At 41.0% G+C, this 26,552-nt stretch overlaps 1 protein-coding gene across 2 annotated transcripts in view; it reads right to left on the bottom strand.

Moving 5' to 3' along the window:
- Positions 1–26,552, bottom strand: part of galt (galactose-1-phosphate uridylyltransferase) — a 136,305-nt gene that overhangs the window by 89,342 nt on the left and 20,411 nt on the right. For both annotated transcript variants that reach the window (XM_042326361.1, XM_042326360.1), the window contains exon 3: positions 4,357–4,481. In XM_042326361.1, the coding sequence (XP_042182295.1) occupies positions 4,357–4,481 (125 nt within the window). The remainder of the gene's footprint in view (positions 1–4,356; positions 4,482–26,552) is intronic.

Genomic DNA, 26,552 nt, shown 5'->3' with positions numbered 1-26,552 from the left:
CATCAACATGATGACAAACATCATCACATCACCTTGCTGACAGACAACATCACCTTGCTGACAAACAAACACCAACAATAAACAACATCACCTTGCTGACAAAAAACATCACATCACCTTGCTGACAAACAACATCATCACATCACCTTGCTGACAAACAACATCATCACATCACCTTGCTGACAAACAACAACATCACATCGCCTTGCTGACAAACAACAACCTCACATCGCCTTGCTGACAAACATCATCACATCACCTTGCTGACAAACAACATCATCACATCGCCTTGCTGACAAACAACATCACATCGCCTTGCTGACAAACATCACATCACCTAGCTGACAAACATCATCACATCACCTTGCTGACAAACAACATCACATCGCCTTGCTGACAAACATCATCACATCACCTTGCTGACAAACAACATCACCATGATGACAAACATCATCATCACATCACCTTGCTGACAGACAACATCACCTTGCTGACAGACAACATCACATCACCTAGCTGACAGACAACATCACATCACCTTGCTGACAAACAAACAATAACAATAAACAACATCACCTTGCTGACAAACAACATCACCTTGCTGACAAAAAACATCACATCACCTTGCTGACAAACAACATCATCACATCACCTTGCTGACAGACAACATCACCTTGCTGACAAACAAACAAAAATAAACATCAACATGATGACAAACATCATCACATCACCTTGCTGACAAACAACATCACCTTGCTGACAAACAAACAACAATAAACAACATCACCTTGCTGACAAAAAACATCACATCACCTTGCTGACAAACAACATCACATCACCTTGCTGACAGACAACATCACCTTGCTGACAAACAAACAAAAATAAACATCAACATGATGACAAACATCATCACATCACCTTGCTGACAGACAACATCACCTTGCTGACAAACAAACAACAATAAACAACATCACCTTGCTGACAAAAAACATCACATCACCTTGCTGACAAACAACATCACATCACCTTGCTGACAAACAACAGCATCACATCGCCTTGCTGACAAACATCAACATCACATCACCTTGCTGACAAACAACAACATCACATCACCTTGCTGACAAACAACAACATCACATCACCTTGCTGACAAACAACATCCTCACATCACCTTGCTGACAAACAACAACATCACATCGCCTTGCTGACAAACATCATCATTACATCACCTAGCTGACAAACAACATCATCACATCAGCTTGCTGAGAAAAAACAAAATCACATCACCTTGCTGAGAAACAACAAGCCCCCAGGTAACTATCCAACTATTATTAATTTGTTAGATATGTTCAACAGCATAATACCAGAGGCAGATAAACGTAAGGTTGCAAGTTCGAATCCCCGAGCTGACAAGGTACAAATCTGTCGTTCTGCCCCTGAACAGGCAGTTAACCCACTGTTCCTAGGCCGTCATTGAAAATAAGAATTTGTTCTTAACTGACTTGCCTAGTAAAATAAAGGAAAAATAAAAAATAAAATAAAAAGGTCCTTTGCTGTTGTTCTGGGAATGATTTGCACTTTTCACACCAAACTACTTTCATCTGTAGGAGACAGAATGAGTCCCTTTCCTGAGAGGTATGATGGCTGTGTGGTCCCATGGTGTTTATACTTGCGTACTATCGTTTGTACAGATGAACATGGTACCTTCAGGCGTTTAGAAATTGCTCCCAAGGATGAACCAGACTTGTGGAGGTCTACATTTTTCTGAGGTCTTGGCTGATTTCTTTTGATTTTCCCATGATGTCAAGCTAACAGGCACTGAGTTTGAAGGTAGGCCTTGAAATACATCCACAGGTACACCTCCAATTGACTCAAATGATCTCAATTAGCCTATCAGAAGCTTCTAAAGCCATGACATAATTTTCTGGAACTTTCCAAGCTGTTTAAAGGCACAGTCAACTTAATGTATGTAAACCTCTGACCCACTGGAATTGTGATACAGTGACTTATAAGTGAAATAATCTGTCTGTAAACAATTGTTGTAATAATTACTTGTGTCATGCACAAAGTAGATGTCCTAACCGATTTGGCAAAACTATAGTTTGTTAACAAGAAATTTGTGGAGTGGTTGAAAAAGGAGTTTTAATGACTCCTACCTAAGTAATGACTCCAACCTATCTTCAGACTTCAACACTATGTATATATGTAGGTAGGTAGGCAGGCAGATAGATAGATATTTTACCTTTATTTAACTAGGCAAGTCAGTTAAGAACAAATTCTTATTTTCAATGACGGCCTAGGAACAGTGGAACACACTCGAAGCATCGTTACCCGTCGCCCCACAAAAGCCGTGCAGAGCAAGGGGAATAACTACTCCAAATCTAAAAGCGAGTGACGTTTGAAACAGTATTAGCGCACACCCAGCTAACTAATTTCACATTGGTTACACCAGCCATTAAGCTGATAGGGTTGAAGTCATAAACAGCGCTGTGCTTGCGAAGAGCTGCTGGCAAAACGCAATAAAGTGCTGTTTGAATGAATGATTACGGGCCTGCTGCTGCTCAGTCAGACTGCTCTATCAAATCATAGACTTAATTATAACATAACACACAGAAATACGAGCCTTTGGTCATTAATATGATCGAATCCGGAAACTATCATTTCGAAAACAAAACGTTTATTATTTCAGTGAATTACAGAACAGTTCGGTATTTTATCTAACGTGTGGCATCCCTAAGTCTAAATATTCTTGTTACATTGCACAACCTTCAATGTTATGTCATAATTACATAAAATTCTGGCAAATTAGTTCGCAATGAGCCAGGCAGCCCAAATTGTTGCATGTACCCTGACTCTGCGTGCAATGAACGCAAGAGAAGTGACACAATTTCACCTGGTTAATATTGCCGGCTAAACTGGTTTAGTAGTTATAACTAGTGATTATGATTGATTGTTTTTTATAAGATAAGTTAAATGCTAGCTAGCAATTTACCTTGGCTTCTACTGCATTCGTGTAACAGGCAGGCTACTTGTGGAGTGAAATGGTTAGAGCGTTGGACTAGTTAACTGTGCGGTTGCAAGTTAGGAACCCCTGAGCTGACAAGGTGAAAATCTGTCGTTCTGCTCCTGAGTGGACCTCCCTAGTGGCGCAGTGGTCTCTAGCTGTGCCACTAGAGACTCTGGGTTCAAGTCCAGGCTCTGCCGTAATCGGCCATGTCCAGGAGACCCATGGGGCGGCACACAATTGGCCCAGTGTCCGGGTTAGGTGAGGGTTTGGCCGGCAGGGATGCCCTTGTCACGCACTCGTAACTCGTGGCGGGCCGGGCGCAGTGCACGCGGACACGATCGCCAAGTGCACGGTGTTTCCTCCGACACATTGGTGCGGCTGGCTTCCGGGTTAAGTGGGCATCGTGTCAAGAAGCAGTGCGGCTTGGTTGGGTTGTGTTGCGGAAGACGTATGGCTCTCGACCTTTGTCTCTCCCGAGTTCGTAAGGGAGTTGTAGCGATGAGACAAGACTGTAAATACCAATAGGATACCATGAAATTGGGGAGAAAACAGGGTAAAAAAAAAGTCCTGGGCTCAGAGAATGCAGTGTGAAAAGGCCTCGTAGTTTCTTTAATAATTCAGCATGTTAAACTGCTGGCAGTAGGTAGGCACCTTGTGTCTGGGCTACATGTCAATATATCCTCAGCTTTGATATCCTCAAGGTCTGGTCTTGGATTCTTTAGACAGCGTCTCCACCTAGTGGTCATAGCTGATTAGAAACTAAAGCTGTTACAGTTTTCTAGGTGTGAAGGAGAGTCGGACCAAAATGCAGCGTGTAGATTGCGATCCATGTTTAATGAATGAACATAAAACACGAATCAATAACAAACACTACAAAACGAAGAACTTAATGAAAACCGAAACAGCCTATACTTGTGTAAACTAACACTGAGACAGGAACAACGACACTAAGGACAATCACCCACGACAAACTCAAAGAATATGGCTGCCTAAATATGGTTCCCAATCAGAGACAACGATAAGCACCTGCCTCTGATTGAGAACCACTCCAGACAGCCATAGACTTTGCTAGATAACCCCACTAGCTACAATCCCAATACATACACACCAGAACCCCAAGACAAAACACACCACAATACAAAAACCCCATGCCACACCCTGGCCTGACCCAATACATGAAGAAAAACACAAAATACTTAGACCAGGGCGTGATAAAAGCAGGAATAATGTTGTCTTCAATTTGCCTCCCAAGAGGTGTTTAAAGAAACATTATAAGTTATATTTGTCTTGTCTGAGTTGTTATTAACACCAAGATGATTGGAGATAAATAATATCAATGTTTTCCTCACCAGACGCCCCTGGCTGCTTTAGACTGGAACAGTGGATGTTGGTTATATCCTGGGTCAGGAGCATTAGGCTGCAGGGCTGGGAAGTCATTCTCAAACACAAATGTGTTGTTGTAGTCTGGGTTCACCTGGGAGGGACAAACAGATAGTTAGACAGAGACAGACAGACAGACAGACAGGGTTCACCTGGGAGGGACAAACAGACAGTTAGACAGACAGTTAGACAGACAGTTAGACAGACAGTTAGACAGTTAGACAGTTAGACAGACAGACAGACAGACAGTTAGACAGACAGACAGACAGACAGACAGACAGACAGACAGACAGACAGACAGACAGACAGACAGACAGACAGTTAGACAGACAGACAGACAGACAGACAGACAGACAGACAGACAGACAGACAGACAGACAGACAGACAGACAGACAGACAGACAGACAGACAGACAGGGTTCACCTGGGAGGGACAAACAGACAGTTAGACAGACAGACAGTTAGACAGACAGACAGACAGACAGACAGACAGACAGACAGACAGACAGACAGACAGACAGGGTTCACCTGGGAGGGACAAACAGACAGTTAGACAGACAGACAGTTAGACAGACAGTTAGACAGACAGACAGACAGTTAGACAGACAGACAGACAGACAGACAGACAGACAGACAGACAGACAGACAGACAGACAGACAGACAGACAGACAGACAGACAGACAGACAGACAGACAGACAGACAGACAGACAGACAGGGTTCACCTGGGAGGGACAAACAGACAGAGACAGAGACAGAGACAGAGACAGAGACAGACAGACAGAGACAGACAGACAGACAGACAGACAGACAGACAGACAGACAGACAGACAGACAGACAGACAGACAGACAGACAGACAGACAGACAGACAGACAGACAGACAGACAGACAGAGACAGGGTTCACCTGGAAGGGACAAACAGACACACATACCAAGTTGATCATTCTTGGTTCATCTATTGAAGCACATTTCTAGAGATTATACAGAAACATCTGCAGCTATTCATATGATTTAGTTTTGACATGCTTTAGAACAGGGGATTTTCAGATGCCTGATAAACATTGTTTGTGTGTGTGAAAGAACTACATTTTATTTTTTCTGTCAAATCACCAGTTGGCAACCCATCCCTTACAGATTTAACTGACACAAACAAACATTACAATGATGATTTGTTTTACCAGGTCAGTTGACTGAGAACACGTTCTCATTTACAGCAACGACCTGGGGAATAGTTACAGGGGAGAGGAGGGGGGATGAGCCAGTTAGAAGCAGGGGATGAATAGGTGACCATGATGGTTTGAGGGCCAGATTTGGGAATTTAGCGAGGACACCGGGGGTAACACCCCTACTCTTATGATAAGTGCCATGGGATCTTTAATGACCAGTGTCAGGACACCTTTTTAACGTCCCATCCGAAAGACAGCACCCCACACAGAGCAATGACCCCTCACTGCCCTGGGGCATTGGGATATTATTTAGACCAGAGAAAGAGTGCCTCCTACTGGCCCTCCAACACCACTTCCAGCAGCATCTGGTCTCCCATCCAGGGACTGACCAGGACCAACTCTGCTTAGCTTCAGAAGCAAGCCAGCAGTGGTATGCAGGGTGGCTTTACTTCCGGAGTGGACAGAGATGGCCGCCTCGCTTCGCGTTCCTAGGAAACTATGCAGTTTTTTGTTTTTTTACGTGTTATTTCTTACATTAGTACCCCAGGTCATCTTAGGTTTTATTACATACAGTCGAGAAGAACTACTGAATATAAGATCAGCGTCAACTCACCATCAGTACGACCAAGAATATGATTTTCACAAAGCGGATCCTGTGTTCTGCCTTTCAACCAGGACAACGGAATGGATCCCAGCCGGCGACCCAAAAAAACGACTCCGTAAAAGAGGGAAACGAGGCGGTCTTCTGGTCAGACTCCGGAGACGGGCACATCGTGCACCACTCCCTAGCATTCTTCTCGCCAATGTCCAGTCTCTTGACAACAAGGTTGATGAAATCCGAGCAAGGGTAGCATTCCAGAGGGACATCAGAGACTGTAACGTTCTTTGCTTCACGGAAACATGGCTCACTGGAGAGACGCTATCGGAGGCGGTGCAGCCAGCGGGTTTCTCCACGCATCACACCGACAGAAACAAACATCTTTCTGGTAAGAAGAGGGGCGGGGGCGTATGCCTTATGGCTAACGAGACGTGGTGTGATCACAGAAATATACAGGAAGTCAAATCCTTCTGTTCACCTGATTTAGAATTCCTCACAATCAAATGTCGACCGCATTATCTACCAAGAGAATTCTCTTCGATTATAATCACAGCCGTATATATTCCCCCCCAAGCAGACACATCGATGGCTCTGAACGAATTTTATTTGACTCTTTGCAAACTGGAATCCATACATCCTGAGGATGCATTCATTGTAGCTGGGGATTTTAACAAGGCTAATCTGAAAACAAGACTCCCTAAATTGTATCAGCATATCGATTGCGCAACCAGGGCTGAAAAAACCTTGGATCATTGTTACTCTAACTTCCGCGACGCATATAAGGCCCTGCCCCGCCCTCCTTTCGGAAAAGCTGACCACGACTCCATTTTGCTGATCTCTGCCTACAGACAGAAACTAAAACTTGAAGCTCCCACGCTGAGGTCTGTCCAACGCTGGTCCGACCAATCTGATTCCACACTCCAAGACTGCTTCCATCACGTGGACTGGGATATGTTTCGTATTGCGTCAGATAACAACATTACGAATACGCTGATTCGGTGTGCGAGTTCATTAGAACGCGTGTTGAAGATGTCGTTCCCATAGCAACGATTAAAACATTCCCTAACCAGAAACCGTGGATTGATGGCAGCATTCGCATGAAACTGAAAGCGCGAACCACTGCTTTTAATCAGGGCAAGGTGACTGGTAACATGACCGAATACAAACAGTGCAGCTATTCCCTCCGCAAGGCAATCAAACAAGCTAAGCGTCAGTACAGAGACAAAGTAGAATCTCAATTCAACGGCTCAGACACAAGAGGTATGTGGCAGGGTCTACAGTCAATCACGGACTACAAGAAGAAAACCAGCCCAGTCACAGACCAGGGTGTCTTGCTCCCAGGCAGACTAAATAACTTTTTTGCCCGCTTTGAGGTCAATACAGTGCCACTGACACGGCCTGCAACGAAAACATGCAGACTCTCCTTCACTGCAGCCGAGGTGAGTAAAACATTTAAACGTGTTAACCCTTGCAAGGCTGCAGGCCCAGACGGCATCCCCAGCCGCGCCCTCAAGGCATGCGCAGACCAGCTGGCCGGTGTGTTCACGGACATATTCAATCAATCCCTATACCAGTCTGCTGTTCCCACATGCTTCAAGAGGGCCACCATTGTTCCTGTTCCCAAGAAAGCTAAGGTAACTGAGCTAAACGACTACCGCCCCGTAGCACTCACTTCCGTCATCATGAAGTGCTTTGAGAGACTAGTCAAGGACCATATCACCTCCACCCTACCTGACACCCTAGACCCACTCCAATTTGCTTACCGCCCAAATAGGTCCACAGACGATGCAATCTCAACCACACTGCACACTGCCCTAACCCATCTGGACAAGAGGAATACCTATGTGAGAATGCTGTTCATCGACTACAGCTCGGCATTCAACACCATAGTACCCTCCAAGCTCGTCATCAAGCTCGAGACCCTGGGTCTCGACCCCGCCCTGTGCAACTGGGTACTGGACTTCCTGACGGGCCGTCCCCAGGTGGTGAGGGTAGGCAACAACATCTCCACACCGCTGATCCTCAACACTGGGGCCCCACAAGGGTGCGTTCTGAGCCCTCTCCTGTACTCCCTGTTCACCCACGACTGCGTGGCCACGCACGCCTCCAACTCAATCATCAAGTTTGCGGACGACACAACAGTGGTAGGCTTGATTACCAACAACGACGAGACAGCCTACAGGGAGGAGGTGAGGGCCCTCGGAGTGTGGTGTCAGGAAAATAACCTCACACTCAACGTCAACAAAACTAAGGAGATGATTGTGGACTTCAGGAAACAGCAGAGGGAACACCCCTCTATCCACATCGATGGAACAGTAGTGGAGAGGGTTGTAAGTTTTAAGTTCCTCGGCATACACATCACAGACAAACTGAATTGGTCCACTCACACAGACAGCATCGTGAAGAAGGCGCAGCAGCGCCTCTTCAACCTCAGGAGGCTGAAGAAATTCGGCTTGTCACCAAAAGCACTCACAAACTTCTACAGATGCACAATCGAGATCATCCCGGTGGGCTGTATCACCGCCTGGTACGGCAACTGCTCCGCCCACAACCGTAAGGCTCTCCAGAGGGTAGTGAGGTCTGCACAACGCATCACCGGGGGCAAACTACCTGCCCTCCAGGACACCTACACCACCCGATGTTACAGGAAGGCCATAAAGATCATCAAGGACAACAACCACCCGAGCCACTGCCTGTTCACCCCGCTATCATCCAGAAGGCGAGGTCAGTACAGGTGCATCAAAGCTGGGACCGAGAGACTGAAAAACAGCTTCTATCTCAAGGCCATCAGACTGTTAAACAGCCACCACTAACATTGCGTGGCTGCTGCCAACACACTGACTCAACTCCAGCCACTTTAATCATGGGAATTGATGGGAAATGATGTAAAATATATCACTAGCCACTTTAAACAATGCTACCTAATATAATGTTTACATACTCTACATTATTCATCTCATATGTATACGTATATACTGTACTCTATATCATCTACTGCATCCTTATGTAATACATGTATCACTAGCCACTTTAACTATGCCACTTTGTTTACATACTCATCTCATATGTATATACTGTACTCGATACCATCTACTGTATCTTGCCTATGCTGCTCTGTACCATCACTCATTCATATATCTTTATGTACATATTCTTTATCCCCTTACAATGTGTATAAGACAGTAGTTTTTTTTTGGAATTGTTAGTTAGATTACTTGTTGGATTATTACTGCATTGCAGGAACTAGAAGCACAAGCATTTCGCTACACTCGCATTAACAACTGCTAACCATGTGTATGTGACAAATAAAATTTGATTTGATTTGATATGCTGCTGACCAGGACCAACCCTGCTTATCTTCAGAAGCAAGCCAGCAGTGGGATGCAGGGTGGTATGCTGCTGACTAGGACCAACCCTGCTTATCTTCAGAAGCAAGCCAGCAGTGGGATGCAGGGTGGTATGCTGCTGACTAGGACCAACCCTGCTTATCTTCAGAAGCAAGCCAGCAGTGGTATGCAGGGTGGTATGCTGCTGATAGTTCAGTGCCAGTATAATAAAACATAAATCAATACATAAGAGTAGATGAGGTTATCCAAGCAGTATTAATAATAGAGGTCGACCGATTAATTAGGGCCGATATCAAGTTTTCAAGACAATCGGAAATCGGTAATTTTGGACACCGATTTTGACAAAAATATATTAAACTTAATCAATCATAATCACTAGTTATAACTACACATGGTTGATGATATTACTAGTTTATCTAGCGTGTCCTGCGTTGCATTTAATCGATGCAGTGCGCATTCGCGAAAAAGGACTGTCATTGCTCCAACGTGTACCTAATCATAAACATCAATGCCTTTCTTAAAATCAATACATGGAAGTATATATTTTTAAACCTGGTTAGCAGGCAATATTAATCAGGTGAAATTGTGTCACTTCTCTTGCGTTCATTGCACGCAGAGTCAGGGTATATGCAACAGTTTGGGCCGCCTGGCTCATTGCGAACTAATTTGCCAGAATTTTACGTAATTATGACATAACATTGAAGGTTGTGCAATGTAACAGAAATATTTAGACTGATGGATGCCACCCGTTAGATAAAATACCGAACGGTTCTGTATTTCACTGAAAGAATAAATGTCTTGTTTTCGAGATGATAGTTTCCGGATTTGACTATATTAATGACTTCGCATTTCTGTGTGTTATTATGTTATAATTAAGTCTATGATTTGATAGAGCAGTCTGACTGAGCGGTGGTAGGCACCAGCAGGCTCATAAGCATTCATTCAAACAGCAATTTCGTGCGTTTTGCCAGCAGCTCTGCTGTTTATGACATAAAGCCTATCAACTCCCGAGATTAGGCTGGTGTAACGATGTGATGTGAAATGGCTAGCTAGTTAGCGGGGTGCGCGCTAATAGCATTTCAAACATCACTCGCTCTGAGACTTGAAGTAGTTGTTCCCCTTGCTCTGCATGGGTAACGCTGCATCGAGGGTGGCTGTTGTCGTTGTGTTCCTGGTTCGAGCCCAGGGAGGAGCAAGGAAAGGGACGGAAGCTATACTGTTACACTGGCAATACTAAAGTGCCTATAAGAACATCCAATAGTCAAAGGTATATGAAATACAAATGGTATAGAGGGAAATAGTCCAATAATTCCTATAATAACTACAACCTAAAACTTCTTACCTGGGAATATTGAAGACTCATGTTAAATGGAACCACCAGCTTTCATATGTTCTCATGTTCTGAGCAAGGAACTGAAACGTTAGCTTTCTTACATGGCACATATTGCACTTTTACTTTCTTCTCCAACACTTTGTTTTTGCATTATTTAAAACAAATTGAACATGTTTCATTATTTAATTGAGGCTAAATTGATTTTATTGATGTATTATATTAAGTTCAAACAAGTGTTCATTCAGTATTGTTGTAATTGTCATTATTACAAATACACTCTAAAAATCGGCCTCCAATAATCGGTATTGGTATCGGCGTTGAAAAATCATAATCGGTCGACCTCTAATTAATAACCCTAGAGCAGTAAAAAATACATAGAAATAAATATAGAAAAATGAAACGGAAGGCGTTTGTACCTGGTCTGGCACAAAGAGAAGATTCAAGTGGGAGACATATAGGCCTACTCACAATCTATAGGATAAGTGTGACTATTAAGTTCACTTCCAACTTTAGATTTAAAAAAGATCACATATAATCTGCTGATTCATTTTTAAAATAATTAATCTGGTTGTTATATACACGGGGGCCCCACAAGGGTGTGTTCTCAGCCCCCTCCTGTACTCAAAGCCAATTCCTCATTTGGCTGCTTTTCCTTCCAGTTCTCTGCTGCAAATGACTGGAACAAACTGCAAAAATCACTGAAGCTGGAGACTCATATCTCCCTCACTAGCTTTAAGCTGTCAGAGCAGCTCACAGATCACTGCACCTGTACACTGCCCATCTGTAAATATCCCATCCAACTTCCACATCCCCTTACTGTTATTTATTTAGCACTTTTGCAGCCCAGTACCGCTATTTCATCTTCTGCACATCTATCACCCCAGTGTTTAATTTGCCATACTGCAATAATTTCGCAACAATGACCTATTTATTGACACATTTATCTATTTATTGACCCCGTATCCTACTTCATTTGCACACACTGTATATAGACTTTCTCTATTGTATTATTGACTGTATGTTTGTTTATTCCATGTGAAACTCTGTGTTGTTGTCTGTGTCACACCATATTTACTGTATCTACTATATCTACCCAGTATCTACCCAGTATCTACCTATACATACTGTATCTAATATATATCTACTGTAGGTACCAAAATATATCTACTATATCTACAGTATCTACTGTATCTACCCATATCTACAGTAACTACCTATATCTACTTATAGCTACTGTATCTACTATATCTAATATATATATACTGTAGCTACCAAAATCTACCTATATCTACTATATCTCCTATATCTACTATATCTCCTATATCTACTATATCTACCCAGTATCTACCCAGTATCTACCCAGTATCTACCTATACATACTGTATCTAATATATATCTACTGTAGCTACCAAAATCTACCTATATCTACTATATCTACCCATATCTACTGTATCTACAGTATCTACCTATATCTACAGTATCTACAGTATTTACCCATATCTACAGTATCTACCTCTATCTACTGTATCTACCCATTTCTACAGTATCTACCCATTTCTACAGTATCTACCTATATCTACTATATCTACCTATATCTACAGTATCTACCCATATCTACTATATCTACCCATATCTACTGTATCTACCCATATCTACCCATATCTACTGTATCTACCTATATCTACTATATCTACCCATATCTACAGTATCTACCTATATCTACTATATCTACCCATATCTGCTGTATCTACAGTACCTACAGTATCGACATTATCTACTGTATCTACCCATATCTACAGTATCTACTGTATCTACCAATATCTACAGTATCTACTGTATCTACCCATATCTACAGTATCTACCCATATCTACAGTATCTACCCATAGATACCCATAGATCTACCCATTAATCCATGCTTTTGTCACTTCTAGGTTAGACTACTGCAATGCTCTATTTTCCGGCTACCCGGATAAAGCACTAAATAAACTTCAGTTAGTGCTAAATACGGCTGCTAGAATCCTGACTAGAACCAAAAAATTTGATCATATTACTCCAGTGCTAGCCTCTCTACACTGGCTTCCTGTCAAAGCAAGGGCTGATTTCAAGGTTTTACTGCTAACCTACAAAGCATTACATGGGCTTGCTCCTACCTATCTCTCTGATTTGGTCCTGCCGTACATACCTACACGTACGCTACGGTCACAAGACGCAGGCCTCCTAATTGTCCCTAGAATTTCTAAGCAAACAGCTGGAGGCAGGGCTTTCTCCTATAGAGCTCCATTTTTATGGAACGGTCTGCCTACCCATGTCAGAGACGCAAACTCGGTCTCAACCTTTAAGTCTTTACTGAAGACTCATCTCTTCAGTGGGTCATATGATTGAGTGTAGTCTGGCCCAGGAGTGTGAAGGTGAATGGAAAGGCTCTGGAGCAACGAACCGCCCTTGCTGTCTCTGCCTGGCCGGTTCCCCTCTTTCCACTGGGATTCTCTGCCTCTAACCCTATTACAGGGGCTGGGTCACTGGCTTACTGGGGCTCTCTCATGCCGTCCCTGGAGGGGGTGCGTCACCTGAGTGGGTTGATTCACTGTTGTGGTCATCCTGTCTGGGTTGGCGCCCCCCTTGGGTTGTGCCGTGGCGGAGATCTTTGTGGGCTATACTCAGCCTTGTCTCAGGATGGTAAGTTGGTGGTTGAAGATATCCCTCTAGTGGTGTGGGGGCTGTGCTTTGGCAAAGTGGGTGGGGTTATATCCTTCCTGTTTGGCCCTGTCCGGGGTGACCTCGGATGGGGCCACAGTGTCTCCTGACCCCTCCTGTCTCAGCCTCCAGTATTTATGCTGCAGTAGTTTATGTGTCGGGGGCTGGGGTCAGTTTGTTATATCTGGAGTACTTCTCCTGTCCTATTCGGTGTCCTGTGTGAATCTAAGTGTGCGTTCTCTAATTCTCTCCTTCTCTCTTTCTTTCTCTCTCTCGGAGGACCTGAGCCCTAGGACCTGAGCTCCAGGACTACCTGACATGATGACTCCTTGCTGTCCCCAGTCCACCTGGCCATGCTGCTGTTCCAGTTTCAACTGACCTGAGCCCTAGGACCATGCCCCAGGACTACCTGACATGATGACTCCTTGCTGTCCCCAGTCCACCTGGCCATGCTGCTGCTCCAGTTTCAACTTCCACCTGACTGTGCTGCTGCTCCAGTTTCAACTGTTCTGCCTTATTATTATTCGACCATGCTGGTCATTTATGAACATCTTGGCCATGTTCTGTTATAATCTCCACCCGGCACAGCCAGAAGAGGACTGGCCACCCCACATAGCCTGGTTCCTCTCTAGGTTTCTTCCTAGGTTTTGGCCTTTCTAGGGAGTTTTTCCTAGCCACCGTGCTTCTACACCTGCATTGCTTGCTGTTTGGGGTTTTAGGCTGGGTTTCTGTACAGCACTTTGAGATATCAGCTGATGTACGAAGGGCTATATAAATACATTTGATTTGATTTGATATCTACAGTATCTACCTATATCTACTGTATCTACCCATATCTACAGTATCTACCCATATCTACTGTATCTACCCATATCTACTGTAAAAGTATCTACCTATATCTACTGTATCTACAGTATCTACCTATATCTACTGTATCTACCTATATATACCGTATCTACCTATATCTACAGTATCTACCCAGTATCTACCAATACATACTGTATCTAATATATATCTACTGTAGCTACCAAAATCTATCTACTATATCTACTGTATCTACCTATAACTACTGTATCTACAGTATCTACCCAGTATCTACCTATACATACTGTATCTAATATATATATATATACTGTAGCTACCAAAATCTACCTATATCTACTATATCTACAGTATCTAGCTATATCTTCTGTATCTACATATATCTACTGTATCTACCCAGTATCTACCTATACATACTGTATCTAATATATATCTACTGTAGCTAACAAAATATACCTATATCTACTATATCTACCCATATCTACAGTATCTACATATATCTACAGTATCTACAGTATCTACCCATATCTACTATATCTACCCATATCTACTGTATCTACCCATTTATACAGTATCTACCTATATCTACTATATCTACCCATATCTACAGTATCTACCCATATCTACTATATCTACCCATATCTACTGTATCTACCTATATCTACAGTATCGACAGTATCTACCTATATCTACTATATCTACAGTATCTACCCATATCTACAGTATCTACCCATATCTACAGTACCTACCCATATCTATAGTATCTACCCATATCTACTGTATCTACAGTATCTACCCATATCTACGGCATCTACTGTAAAAGTATCTACCTATATCTACAGTATCTACCCAGTATCTACCAATACATACTGTATCTAATATATATATCTACTGTAGCTACCAAAATATCTACAGTATCTACATATATCTACAGTATCTACCTATAGCTACAGTATCTACAGTATCTACCCATATCTACTGTATCTACTATATCTACCCATATATACAGTATCTACCTATAACTACAGTATCTACAGTATCTACCCATATCTACTGTATCTACAGTATCTAGCTATATCTACTGTATCTACCCATATCTACAGTATCTACACATATCTACAGTATCTACAGTATCTACCCATAGCTAGATTATCTACTGTATCTACCCATATCTACAATATCTACCTATATCTACAGTATCTACAGTATCTACCCATATCTACTATATCTACCCATATCTACAGTATCTACCCATATCTACTATATCTACCCATATCTACAGTATCTACCCATATCTACTGTATCTACCCATATCTACTGTATCTACCCATTTCTACAGTATCTACCCATATCTACTATATCTACCCATATCTAGAGTATCTACCCATTTCTACTATATCTACCCATATCTACTGTATCTACACATACCTACAGTATCTACCTATATCTACTATATCTACAGTATCTACCTATAACTACAGTATCAACACGATCTACCTATATCTACTGTATCTACAGTATCTACCCATATCTACTGTATCTACCCATATCTACTGTATCTACCCATTTCTACAGTATCTACCCATATCTACTATATCTACCCATATCTAGAGTATCTACCCATTTCTACTATATCTACCCATATCTACTGTATCTACACATACCTACAGTATCTACCCATATCTACTATATCTACCTATATCTACTATATCTACAGTATCTACCTATATCTACAGTATCTACAGTATCTACCTATATCTACAGTATCTACCTATAACTACAGTATCAACACGATCTACCTATATCTACTGTATCTACCCATATCTACTGTATCTACCCATATCTACTGTATCTACCCATTTCTACAGTATCTACCTATATCTACTATATCTACCCATATCTACAGTATCTACAGTATCTACCTATATCTACAGTATCTACCCATATCTACAGTATCTACCCATATCTATAGTATCTACCCATATCTACTGTATCTACAGTATCTACCCATATCTACTGTATCTACCTATATATACTGTATCTACCTATATCTACAGTATCTACCCAGTATCTACCAATACATACTGTATCTAATATATATATCTACTGTAGCTACCAAAATATCAAAAGTATCTACCTATATCTACTATATCTACTCATATCTACAGTATCTACATATATCTACAGTATCTACCTATAGCTACAGTATCTACAGTATCTACCCATATCAACTGTATCTACTATATCTACCCATTATTACAGTATCTACCTATAACTACAGTATCTACAGTATCTAGCTATATCTGCTGTATCTACCCATATCTACAGTATCTACCTATATCTACAGTATCTACTGCATCTACCCATACCTACAGTATCGACCCATATCTACATTATCTACTGTATCTACCCATATCTACAGTATCTACCCATATCTACAGTATCTACAGTATCTACAGTATCTACCCATATCTACCCATATCTACACATATCTACAGTATCTACCTATATCTACAGGATCTACAGTATCTACCTACATCTACAGTATCTACCTATATCTACTATATCTACCCATATATACAGTATCTACCCATATCTACTGTATCTACCCATTTCTACAGTATCTACCTATATCTACTATATCTACCCATATATACAGTATCTACCCATATCTACAGTATCTACAGTATCTACAATATCTACCCATATCTACAGTATCTACAGTATCTAGCTACATCTACTGTATCTACATATATCTACTGTATCTACCAATATCGACAGTATCTACAGTATCTAGCTATATCTACTGTATCTACATATATCTACTGTATCTACTGTATCTACCCATATCTACAGTATCTACCTATATCTACAGTATCTACCGTATCTACCCATATCTACAGTATCTACCTATATCTACAGTATCTACTGTATCTACCCATATCTACAGTATCTACCTATATCTACAGTATCTACATATATCTACTGTATCTACCCATATCTACAGTATCTACTGTATCTACCCATATCTACAGTATCTACCCATATCTACAGTATCTACTGTATCTACCCATATCTGCAATATCTACCCATACCTACTGTATCTACTGTATCTACCCATATCTACTGTATGTACCCATATCTACTGTATCTACAGGATCTACCCATATCTACTGTAAAAGTATCTATCTATACCTACTGTATCTACCTATATATACTGTATCTACCTATATCTACTGTAAAAGTATCTACCTATATCTACAGTATCTACTATATCTACTGTATCTACCTATATCTACTGTATCTACTGTAAAAGTATCTACCTATATATACTGCATATACCTTTTATCTACTAAATCTACTATATCTACTGTATCTACCTATGTCTACTGTATCTACCTATATCTACTGTATCTACCTATAGCTACTGTATCTACCTATATCTATCTGTATCTACCTATATCTACCGTATCTACCGTATCTACCTATATCTACCGTATCTACCTATATCTGTATCTACTGTATCTACTGTATCTACCTATATCTACTGTATCTACCTATATCTACCTATATCTACAGTATCTACCTATATCTACAGTATCTACTGCATCTACCCATATCTACAGTATCTACCCATATCTACAGTATCTACCCATATCTACAGTATCTACCCATATCTACAGTATCTACCCATATCTACAGTATCTACAGTATCTACTGTATCTACCCATATCTACAGTATCTACCCATATCTACAGTATCTACCCATATCTACAGTATCTACACATATCTACAGTATCTACCTATATCTACAGTATCTACCTATATCTACTATATCTACTCATATATACAGTATCTACCCATATCTACTGTATCTACAGTATCTAGCTATATCTACTGTATCTACAGTATCTACTGTATCTACCCATATCTGTAATATCTACCCATACCTACTGTATCTACTGTATCTACCCATATCTACTGTATGTCCCCATATCTACTGTATCTACAGGATCTACCCATATCTACTGTAAAAGTATCTATCTATACCTACTGTATCTACCTATATATTCTGTATCTACCTATATCTACTGTAAAAGTATCTACCTATATCTACAGTATCTACTATATCTACCTATATCTAATGTAACTACCTATATCTACTGTATCTACTGTAAAAGTATCTATCTATATCTACTGTATCTACCTATATCTACTGTATCTACTGTAAAAGTATCTATCTATATCTACTGTATCTACCTATATCTACTGTATCTACTGTAAAAGTATCTATCTATATCTACTGTATCTACTGTATCTACCCATATCTACTGTATCTACCCATATCTACTGTAAAAGTATCTACCTATATATACTGCATATACCTTTTATCTACTAAATCTACTATATCTACCTATATCTACCTATGTCTACTGTATCTACCTATATCTACTGTATCTACCCATATCTACTGTATCTACTGTAAAAATACATACCTATATCTACTGTATCTAACCATATCTACTGTATCTACCCATATCTACTGTAAAAGTATCTACCTATATATACTGTATCTACCTTTTATCTACTGTATCTACCTATAGCTACCTATATCTACTGTATCTACCTATATCTATCTGTATCTACCTATATCTATCTGTATCTACCCATATCTACTGTATCTACCCATATCTACAGTATCTACCCATATCTGCAGTAGCTACTGTATCTACCCATATCTACAGTATCTACCCATATCTACAGTATCTACTGTATCTACCCATATCTACAGTATCTACCCCAATCTACAGTATCTACTGTATCTACCCATATCTGCAATATCTACCCATACCTACTGTATCTACTGTATCTACTGTATCTACCTATATCTACTGTATATACCTATATCTATCTGTATCTACCTATATCTATCTTTATCTACTGTGAAAGTATCTACCTATATCTACCAATATAGACCTATATCTACAGTATCTACCTATATATATCTGTATCTACCTATATCTATCTGTATCTAACCATATCTACCTATATCTAGCTGTATCTACCTATATCTATCTGTATCTAACCATATCTACTGTATCTACCTATATCTAGCTGTATCTACCACTATCTATCTGTATCTACCTATATCTACTGTAAAAGTATCTACCCATATCTACAGTACCTACCTATATCTACAGTATCTACCTATATCTACAGTATCTACCCATATCTACTGTATCTACCCATATCTACAGTATCTACCCATATCTACAGTATCTACAGTATCTACTGTATCTACCCATATCTACAGTATCTACCCATATCTACAGTATCTACCCATATCCACAGTATCTACAGTATCTACTGTATCTACCCATATCTACAGTATCTACCCATATCTACAGTATCTACAGTATCTACTGTATCTACCCATATCTACAGTATCTACCCATATCTACAGTATCTACAGTATCTACTGTATCTACACATATCTACAGTATCTACCTATAGCTACAGTATCTACTGTATCTACCTATATCTACTTTATCTACAGTATCTAGCTATATCTACCCATATCTACAGTATCTACCTATATCTACAGTATCTACTGCATCTACCCATACCTACAGTATCTACCCATATCTACAGTATCTACTGTATCTACCCATATCTACAGTATCTACCCCAATCTACAGTATCTACTGTATCTACCCATATCTGCAATATCTACCCATACCTACTGTATCTACTGTATCTACTGTATCTACCTATATCTACTGTATATACCTATATCTATCTGTATCTACCTATATCTATCTTTATCTACTGTGAAAGTATCTACCTATATCTACCAATATAGACCTATATCTACAGTATCTACCTATATATATCTGTATCTACCTATATCTATCTGTATCTAACCATATCTACCTATATCTAGCTGTATCTACCTATATCTATCTGTATCTAACCATATCTACTGTATCTACCTATATCTAGCTGTATCTACCACTATCTATCTGTATCTACCTATATCTACTGTAAAAGTATCTACCCATATCTACAGTACCTACCTATATCTACAGTATCTACCTATATCTACAGTATCTACCCATATCTACTGTATCTACCCATATCTACAGTATCTACCCATATCTACAGTATCTACAGTATCTACTGTATCTACCCATATCTAGTATCTACCCATATCTACAGTATCTACCCATATCCACAGTATCTACAGTATCTACTGTATCTACCCATATCTACAGTATCTACCCATATCTACAGTATCTACAGTATCTACTGTATCTACCCATATCTACAGTATCTACCCATATCTACAGTATCTACAGTATCTACTGTATCTACACATATCTACAGTATCTACCTATAGCTACAGTATCTACTGTATCTACCTATATCTACTTTATCTACAGTATCTAGCTATATCTACCCATATCTACAGTATCTACCTATATCTACAGTATCTACTGCATCTACCCATACCTACAGTATCTACCCATATCTACATTATCTACTGTATCTACCCATATCTACAGTATCTACCCATATCTACTGTATCTACCCATATCTACTGTATCTACCCATATCTACTGTATCTACCCATATCTACTGTATCTACCCATATCTGCAGTAGCTACTGTATCTACACATATCTACTGTATCTACCCATATCTACAGTATCTACCCATATCTACAGTATCTACAGTATCTACTGTATCTACCCATATCTACAGTATCTACCCATATCTACAGTATCTACAGTATCTACTGTATCTACCCATATCTACAGTATCTACACATATCTACAGTATCTACCTATATGTACAGTATCTACAGTATCTACCTATATCTACAGTATCTACAGTATCTACCTATATCTACAGTATCTACCTATAGCTACAGTATCTACTGTATCTACCTATATCTACTTTATCTACAGTATCTAGCTATATCTACCCATATCTACAGTATCTACCTATATCTACAGTATCTACTGCATCTACCCATACCTACAGTATCTACCCATATCTACATTATCTACAGTATCTACCCATATCTACTGTATCTACCCATATCTACTGTATCTACCCATATCTACTGTATCTACCCATATCTACAGTATCTACCCATATCTGCAGTAGCTACTGTATCTACACATATCTACAGTATCTACCTATATCTACAGTATCTACTGTATCTACCCATATCTACAGTATCTACCCATATCTACAGTATCTACTGTATCTACCCATATCTACAGTATCTACCCATATCTACAGTATCTACTGTATCTACCCATATCTGCAATATCTACTGTATCTACCCATACCTACAGTATCTACAGTATCTACCCATATCTACAGTATCTACCCATATCTACAGTATCTACAGTATCTACCCATATCTACAGTATCTACCCATATCTACAGTATCTACAGGATCTACCCATATCTACTGTAAAGGAATCTATCTATACCTACTGTATCTACCTATATATACTGTATCTACCTATATATACTGTATCTACCTATATATACTGTATCTACCTATATATACTGTATCTACTGTATCTACCCATATATACAGTATCTACCTATAACTACAGTATCTACAGTATCTAGCTATATCTACTGTATCTACCCATATCTACAGTATCTACCTATATCTACAGTATCTACTGCATCTACCCATACCTACAGTATCTACTGTATCTACCCATATCTGCAATATCTACCCATACCTACTGTATCTACTGTATCTACCCATATCTATCTGTATCTACCCATATCAACAGTATCTACAGTATCTACTGCATCTACCCATACCTACAGTATCTACCCATATCTACAGTATCTACAGTATCTACAGTATCTACCCATATCTACAGTATCTACCCATATCTACAGTATCTACTGTATCTACACATATCTACAGTGTCTACCTATATCTACAGTATCTACAGTATCTACCTATATCTACAGTATCTACCTATATCTACTATATCTACCCATATATACAGTATCTACTGTATCTACACATATATACAGTGTCTACCTATAACTACAGTATCTACAGTATCTAGCTATATCTACTGTATCTACATATATCTATCTACTGTATCTACCCATATCTACAGTATCTACCCATATCTACAGTATCTACTGTATCTACCCATATCTACAGTATCTACTGTATCTACCCATATCTGCAATATCTACCCATACCTACTGTATCTACTGTATCTACCCATATCTACTGTATGTACCCATATATACTGTATCTACAGGATCTACCCATATCTACTGTAAAAGTATCTATCTATACCTACTGTATCTACCTATATATACTGTATCTACCTATATATACTGTAAAAGTATCTACCTATATCTACAGTATCTACTATATCTAACTATATCTACTGTAACTACCTATATCTACTGTATCTACCTATATCTACTGTATCTACTGTAAAAGTATATATCTATATCTACTGTATCTACTGTATCTACTCATATCTACTGTATCTACTGTAAAAGTATCTACCTATATATACTGCATATACCTTTTATCTACTAAATCTACTATATCTACCTATATCTACTGTATCTACCTATATCTACTGTATCTACCTACATCTACTGTATCTACTCATATCTACTGTATCTACCCATATCTACTGTAAAAGTATCTACCTATATATACTGTATCTACCTTTTATCTACTGTATCTACCTATAGCTACCTATATCTACTGTCTATCTAGACTTCCGGCGCCGACAGAGATGGCCGCCTCGCTTCGCGTTCCTAGGAAACTATGCAGTTTTTTGTTTTTTTACGTGTTATTTCTTACACTAGTACCCCAGGTCATCTTAGGTTTCTTTACATACAGCCGACAAGAACTACTGAATATAAGATCAGCGTCAACTCACCATCAGTACGACCAAGAATATGTTTTTCGCGATGCGGATCCTGAGTTCTGCCTTACAACCAGTGTAACCGAGTGGATCACATGCAGCGACCAAAAAAAAAAAACGACTCAGAAAAAGAGGGAAACGAAGCGGTCTTCTGGTCAGACTCCGGAGACGGGCACATCGTGCACCACTCCCCAGCATTCTTCTTGCCAATGTCCAGTCTCTTGACAACAAGGTTGATGAAATCCGAGCAAGGGTAGCATTCCAGAGGGACATCAGAGACTGTAACGTTCTCTGCTTCACGGAAACATGGCTCACTGGAGAGACGCAATCCGAAGCGGTGCAGCCAGCGGGTTTCTCCACGCATCGCGCCGACAGAAACAAACATCTCTCTGGTAAGAAGACGGGCGGGGGCGTATGCCTTATGGCCAACGTGACATGGTGTGATGAAGGAAACATACAGGAACTCAAATCCTTCTGTTCACCTGATTTAGAATTCCTCACAATCAAATGTAGACCGCATTATCTACCAAGAGAATTCTCTTCGATTATAATCACAGCCGTATATATCCCCCAAGCAGACACATCGATGGCTCTGAACGAACTTTATTTAACTCTCTGCAAACTGGAAACGATTTATCCGGAGGCTGCATTCATTGTAGCTGGGGATTTTAACAAGGCTAATCTGAAAACAAGACTCCCTAAATTTTATCAGCATATTGATTGCGCAACCAGGGGTGGAAAGACCCTGGATCATTGTTACTCTAACTTCCGCGACGCATATAAGGCCCTGCCCCGCCCCCTTTCGGAAAAGCTGACCACGACTCCATTTTGTTGATCCCTGCCTACAGACAGAAACTAAAACAAGAAGCTCCCACGCTGAGGTCTGTCCAACGCTGGTCCGACCAAGCTGACTCCACACTCCAAGACTGCTTCCATCACGTGGACTGGGAGATGTTTCGTATTGCGTCAGACAACAACATTGACGAATACGCTGATACGGTGTGCGAGTTCATTAGAACGTGCGTTGAAGATGTCGTTCCCATAGCAACGATTAAAACATTCCCTAACCAGAAACCGTGGATTGATGGCAGCATTCGTGTGAAACTGAAGGCACGAACCACTGCTTTTAATCAGGGCAAGGTGTCTGGTAACATGACTGAATACAAACAGTGCAGCTATTCCCTCCGCAAGGCTATCAAACAAGCTAAGCGCCAGTACAGAGACAAAGTAGAATCTCAATTCAACGGCTCAGACACAAGAGGTATGTGGCAGGGTCTACAATCAATCACGGACTACAGGAAGAAACCCAGCCCAGTCACGGACCAGGATGTCTTGCTCCCAGGCAGACTAAATAACTTTTTGCCCGCTTTGAGGACAATACAGTGCCACTGACACGGCCTGCAACGGAATCATGCGGTCTCTCCTTCACTGCAGCCGAAGTGAGTAAGACATTTAAACGTGTTAACCCTCGCAAGGCTGCAGGCCCAGACGGCATCCCCAGCCGCGCCCTCAGAGCATGCGCAGACCAGCTGGCCGGTGTGTTTACGGACATATTCAACCAATCCCTATACCAGTCTGCTGTTCCCACATGCTTCAAGAGGGCCACCATTGTTCCTGTTCCCAAGAAAGCTAAGGTAACTGAGCTAAACGACTACCGCCCGTAGCACTCACACTCCAATTTGCTTACCGCCCAAATAGGTCCACAGACGATGCAATCTCAACCACACTGCACACTGCCCTAACCCATCTGGACAAGAGGAATACCTATGTGAGAATGCTGTTCATCGACTACAGCTCGGCATTCAACACCATAGTACCCTCCAAGCTCGTCATCAAGCTCGAGACCCTGGGTCTCGACCCCGCCCTGTGCAACTGGGTACTGGACTTCCTGACGGGCCGCCCCCCAGGTGGTGAGGGTAGGCAACAACATCTCCTCCCCGCTGATCCTCAACACTGGGGCCCCACAAGGGTGCGTTCTGAGCCCCCCTCCTGTACTCCCTGTTCACCCACGACTGCGTGGCCATGCACGCCTCCAACTCAATCATCAAGTTTGCGGACGACACAACAGTGGTAGGCTTGATTACCAACAACGACGAGACGGCCTACAGGGAGGAGGTGAGGGCCCTCGGAGTGTGGTGTCAGGAAAATAACCTCACACTCAACGTCAACAAAACTAAGGAGATGATTGTGGACTTCAGGAAACAGCAGAGGGAACACCCCCCCCCCATCCACATCGATGGAACAGTAGTGGAGAGGGTAGCAAGTTTTAAGTTCCTCGGCATACACATCACAGACAAACTGAATTGGTCCACTCACACAGACAGCATCGTGAGGAAGGCGCAGCAGCGCCTCTTCAACCTCAGGAGGCTGAAGAAATTCGGCTTGTCACCAAAAGCACTCACAAACTTCTACAGATGCACAATCGAGAGCATCCTGGCGGGCTGTATCACCGCCTGGTATGGCAACTGCACCGCCCTCAACCGTAAGGCTCTCCAGAGGGTAGTGAGGTCTGCACAACGCATCACCGGGGGGCAAACTACCTGCCCTCCAGGACACCTACACCACCCGATGCTACAGGAAGGCCATAAAGATCATCAAGGACATCAACCACCCGAGCCACTGCCTGTTCACCCCGCTGTCATCCAGAAGGCGAGGTCAGTACAGGTGCATCAAAGCTGGGACCGAGAGACTGAAAAACAGCTTCTATCTCAAGGCCATCAGACTGTTAAACAGCCACCACTAACATTGAGTGGCTACTGCCAACACACTGTCAATGACACTGACTCTACTCCAGCCACTTTAATCATGGGAATTGATGGGAAATTATGTAAATATATCACTAGCCACTTTAAACAATGCTACCTTATATAATGTTACTTACCCTACATTGTTCATCTCATATGCATACGTTGATACTGTACTCTATATCATCGACTGCATCCTTATGTAATACATGTATCACTAGCCACTTTAACTATGCCACTTGGTTTACATACTTATCTCATATGTATATACTGTACTCGATATCATCTACTGTATCTTGCCTATGCTGCTCTGTACCATCACTCATTCATATATCCTTATGTACATATTCTTTATCCCCTTACACTGTGTATAAGACAGTAGTTTTTTTTTGGAATTGTTAGTTAGATTACTTGCTCGTTATTACTGCATTGTCGGAACTAGAAGCACAAGCATTTCGCTACACTCGCATTAACATCTGCTAACCATGTGTATGTGACAAATAAAATTTGATTTG

The sequence above is a fragment of the Oncorhynchus tshawytscha genome, linkage group LG09, assembly GCF_018296145.1.
Source record: "Oncorhynchus tshawytscha isolate Ot180627B linkage group LG09, Otsh_v2.0, whole genome shotgun sequence".
NCBI lineage: Eukaryota > Metazoa > Chordata > Actinopteri > Salmoniformes > Salmonidae > Oncorhynchus > Oncorhynchus tshawytscha.
This window is presented reverse-complemented; position numbering and strand designations above follow the sequence as displayed.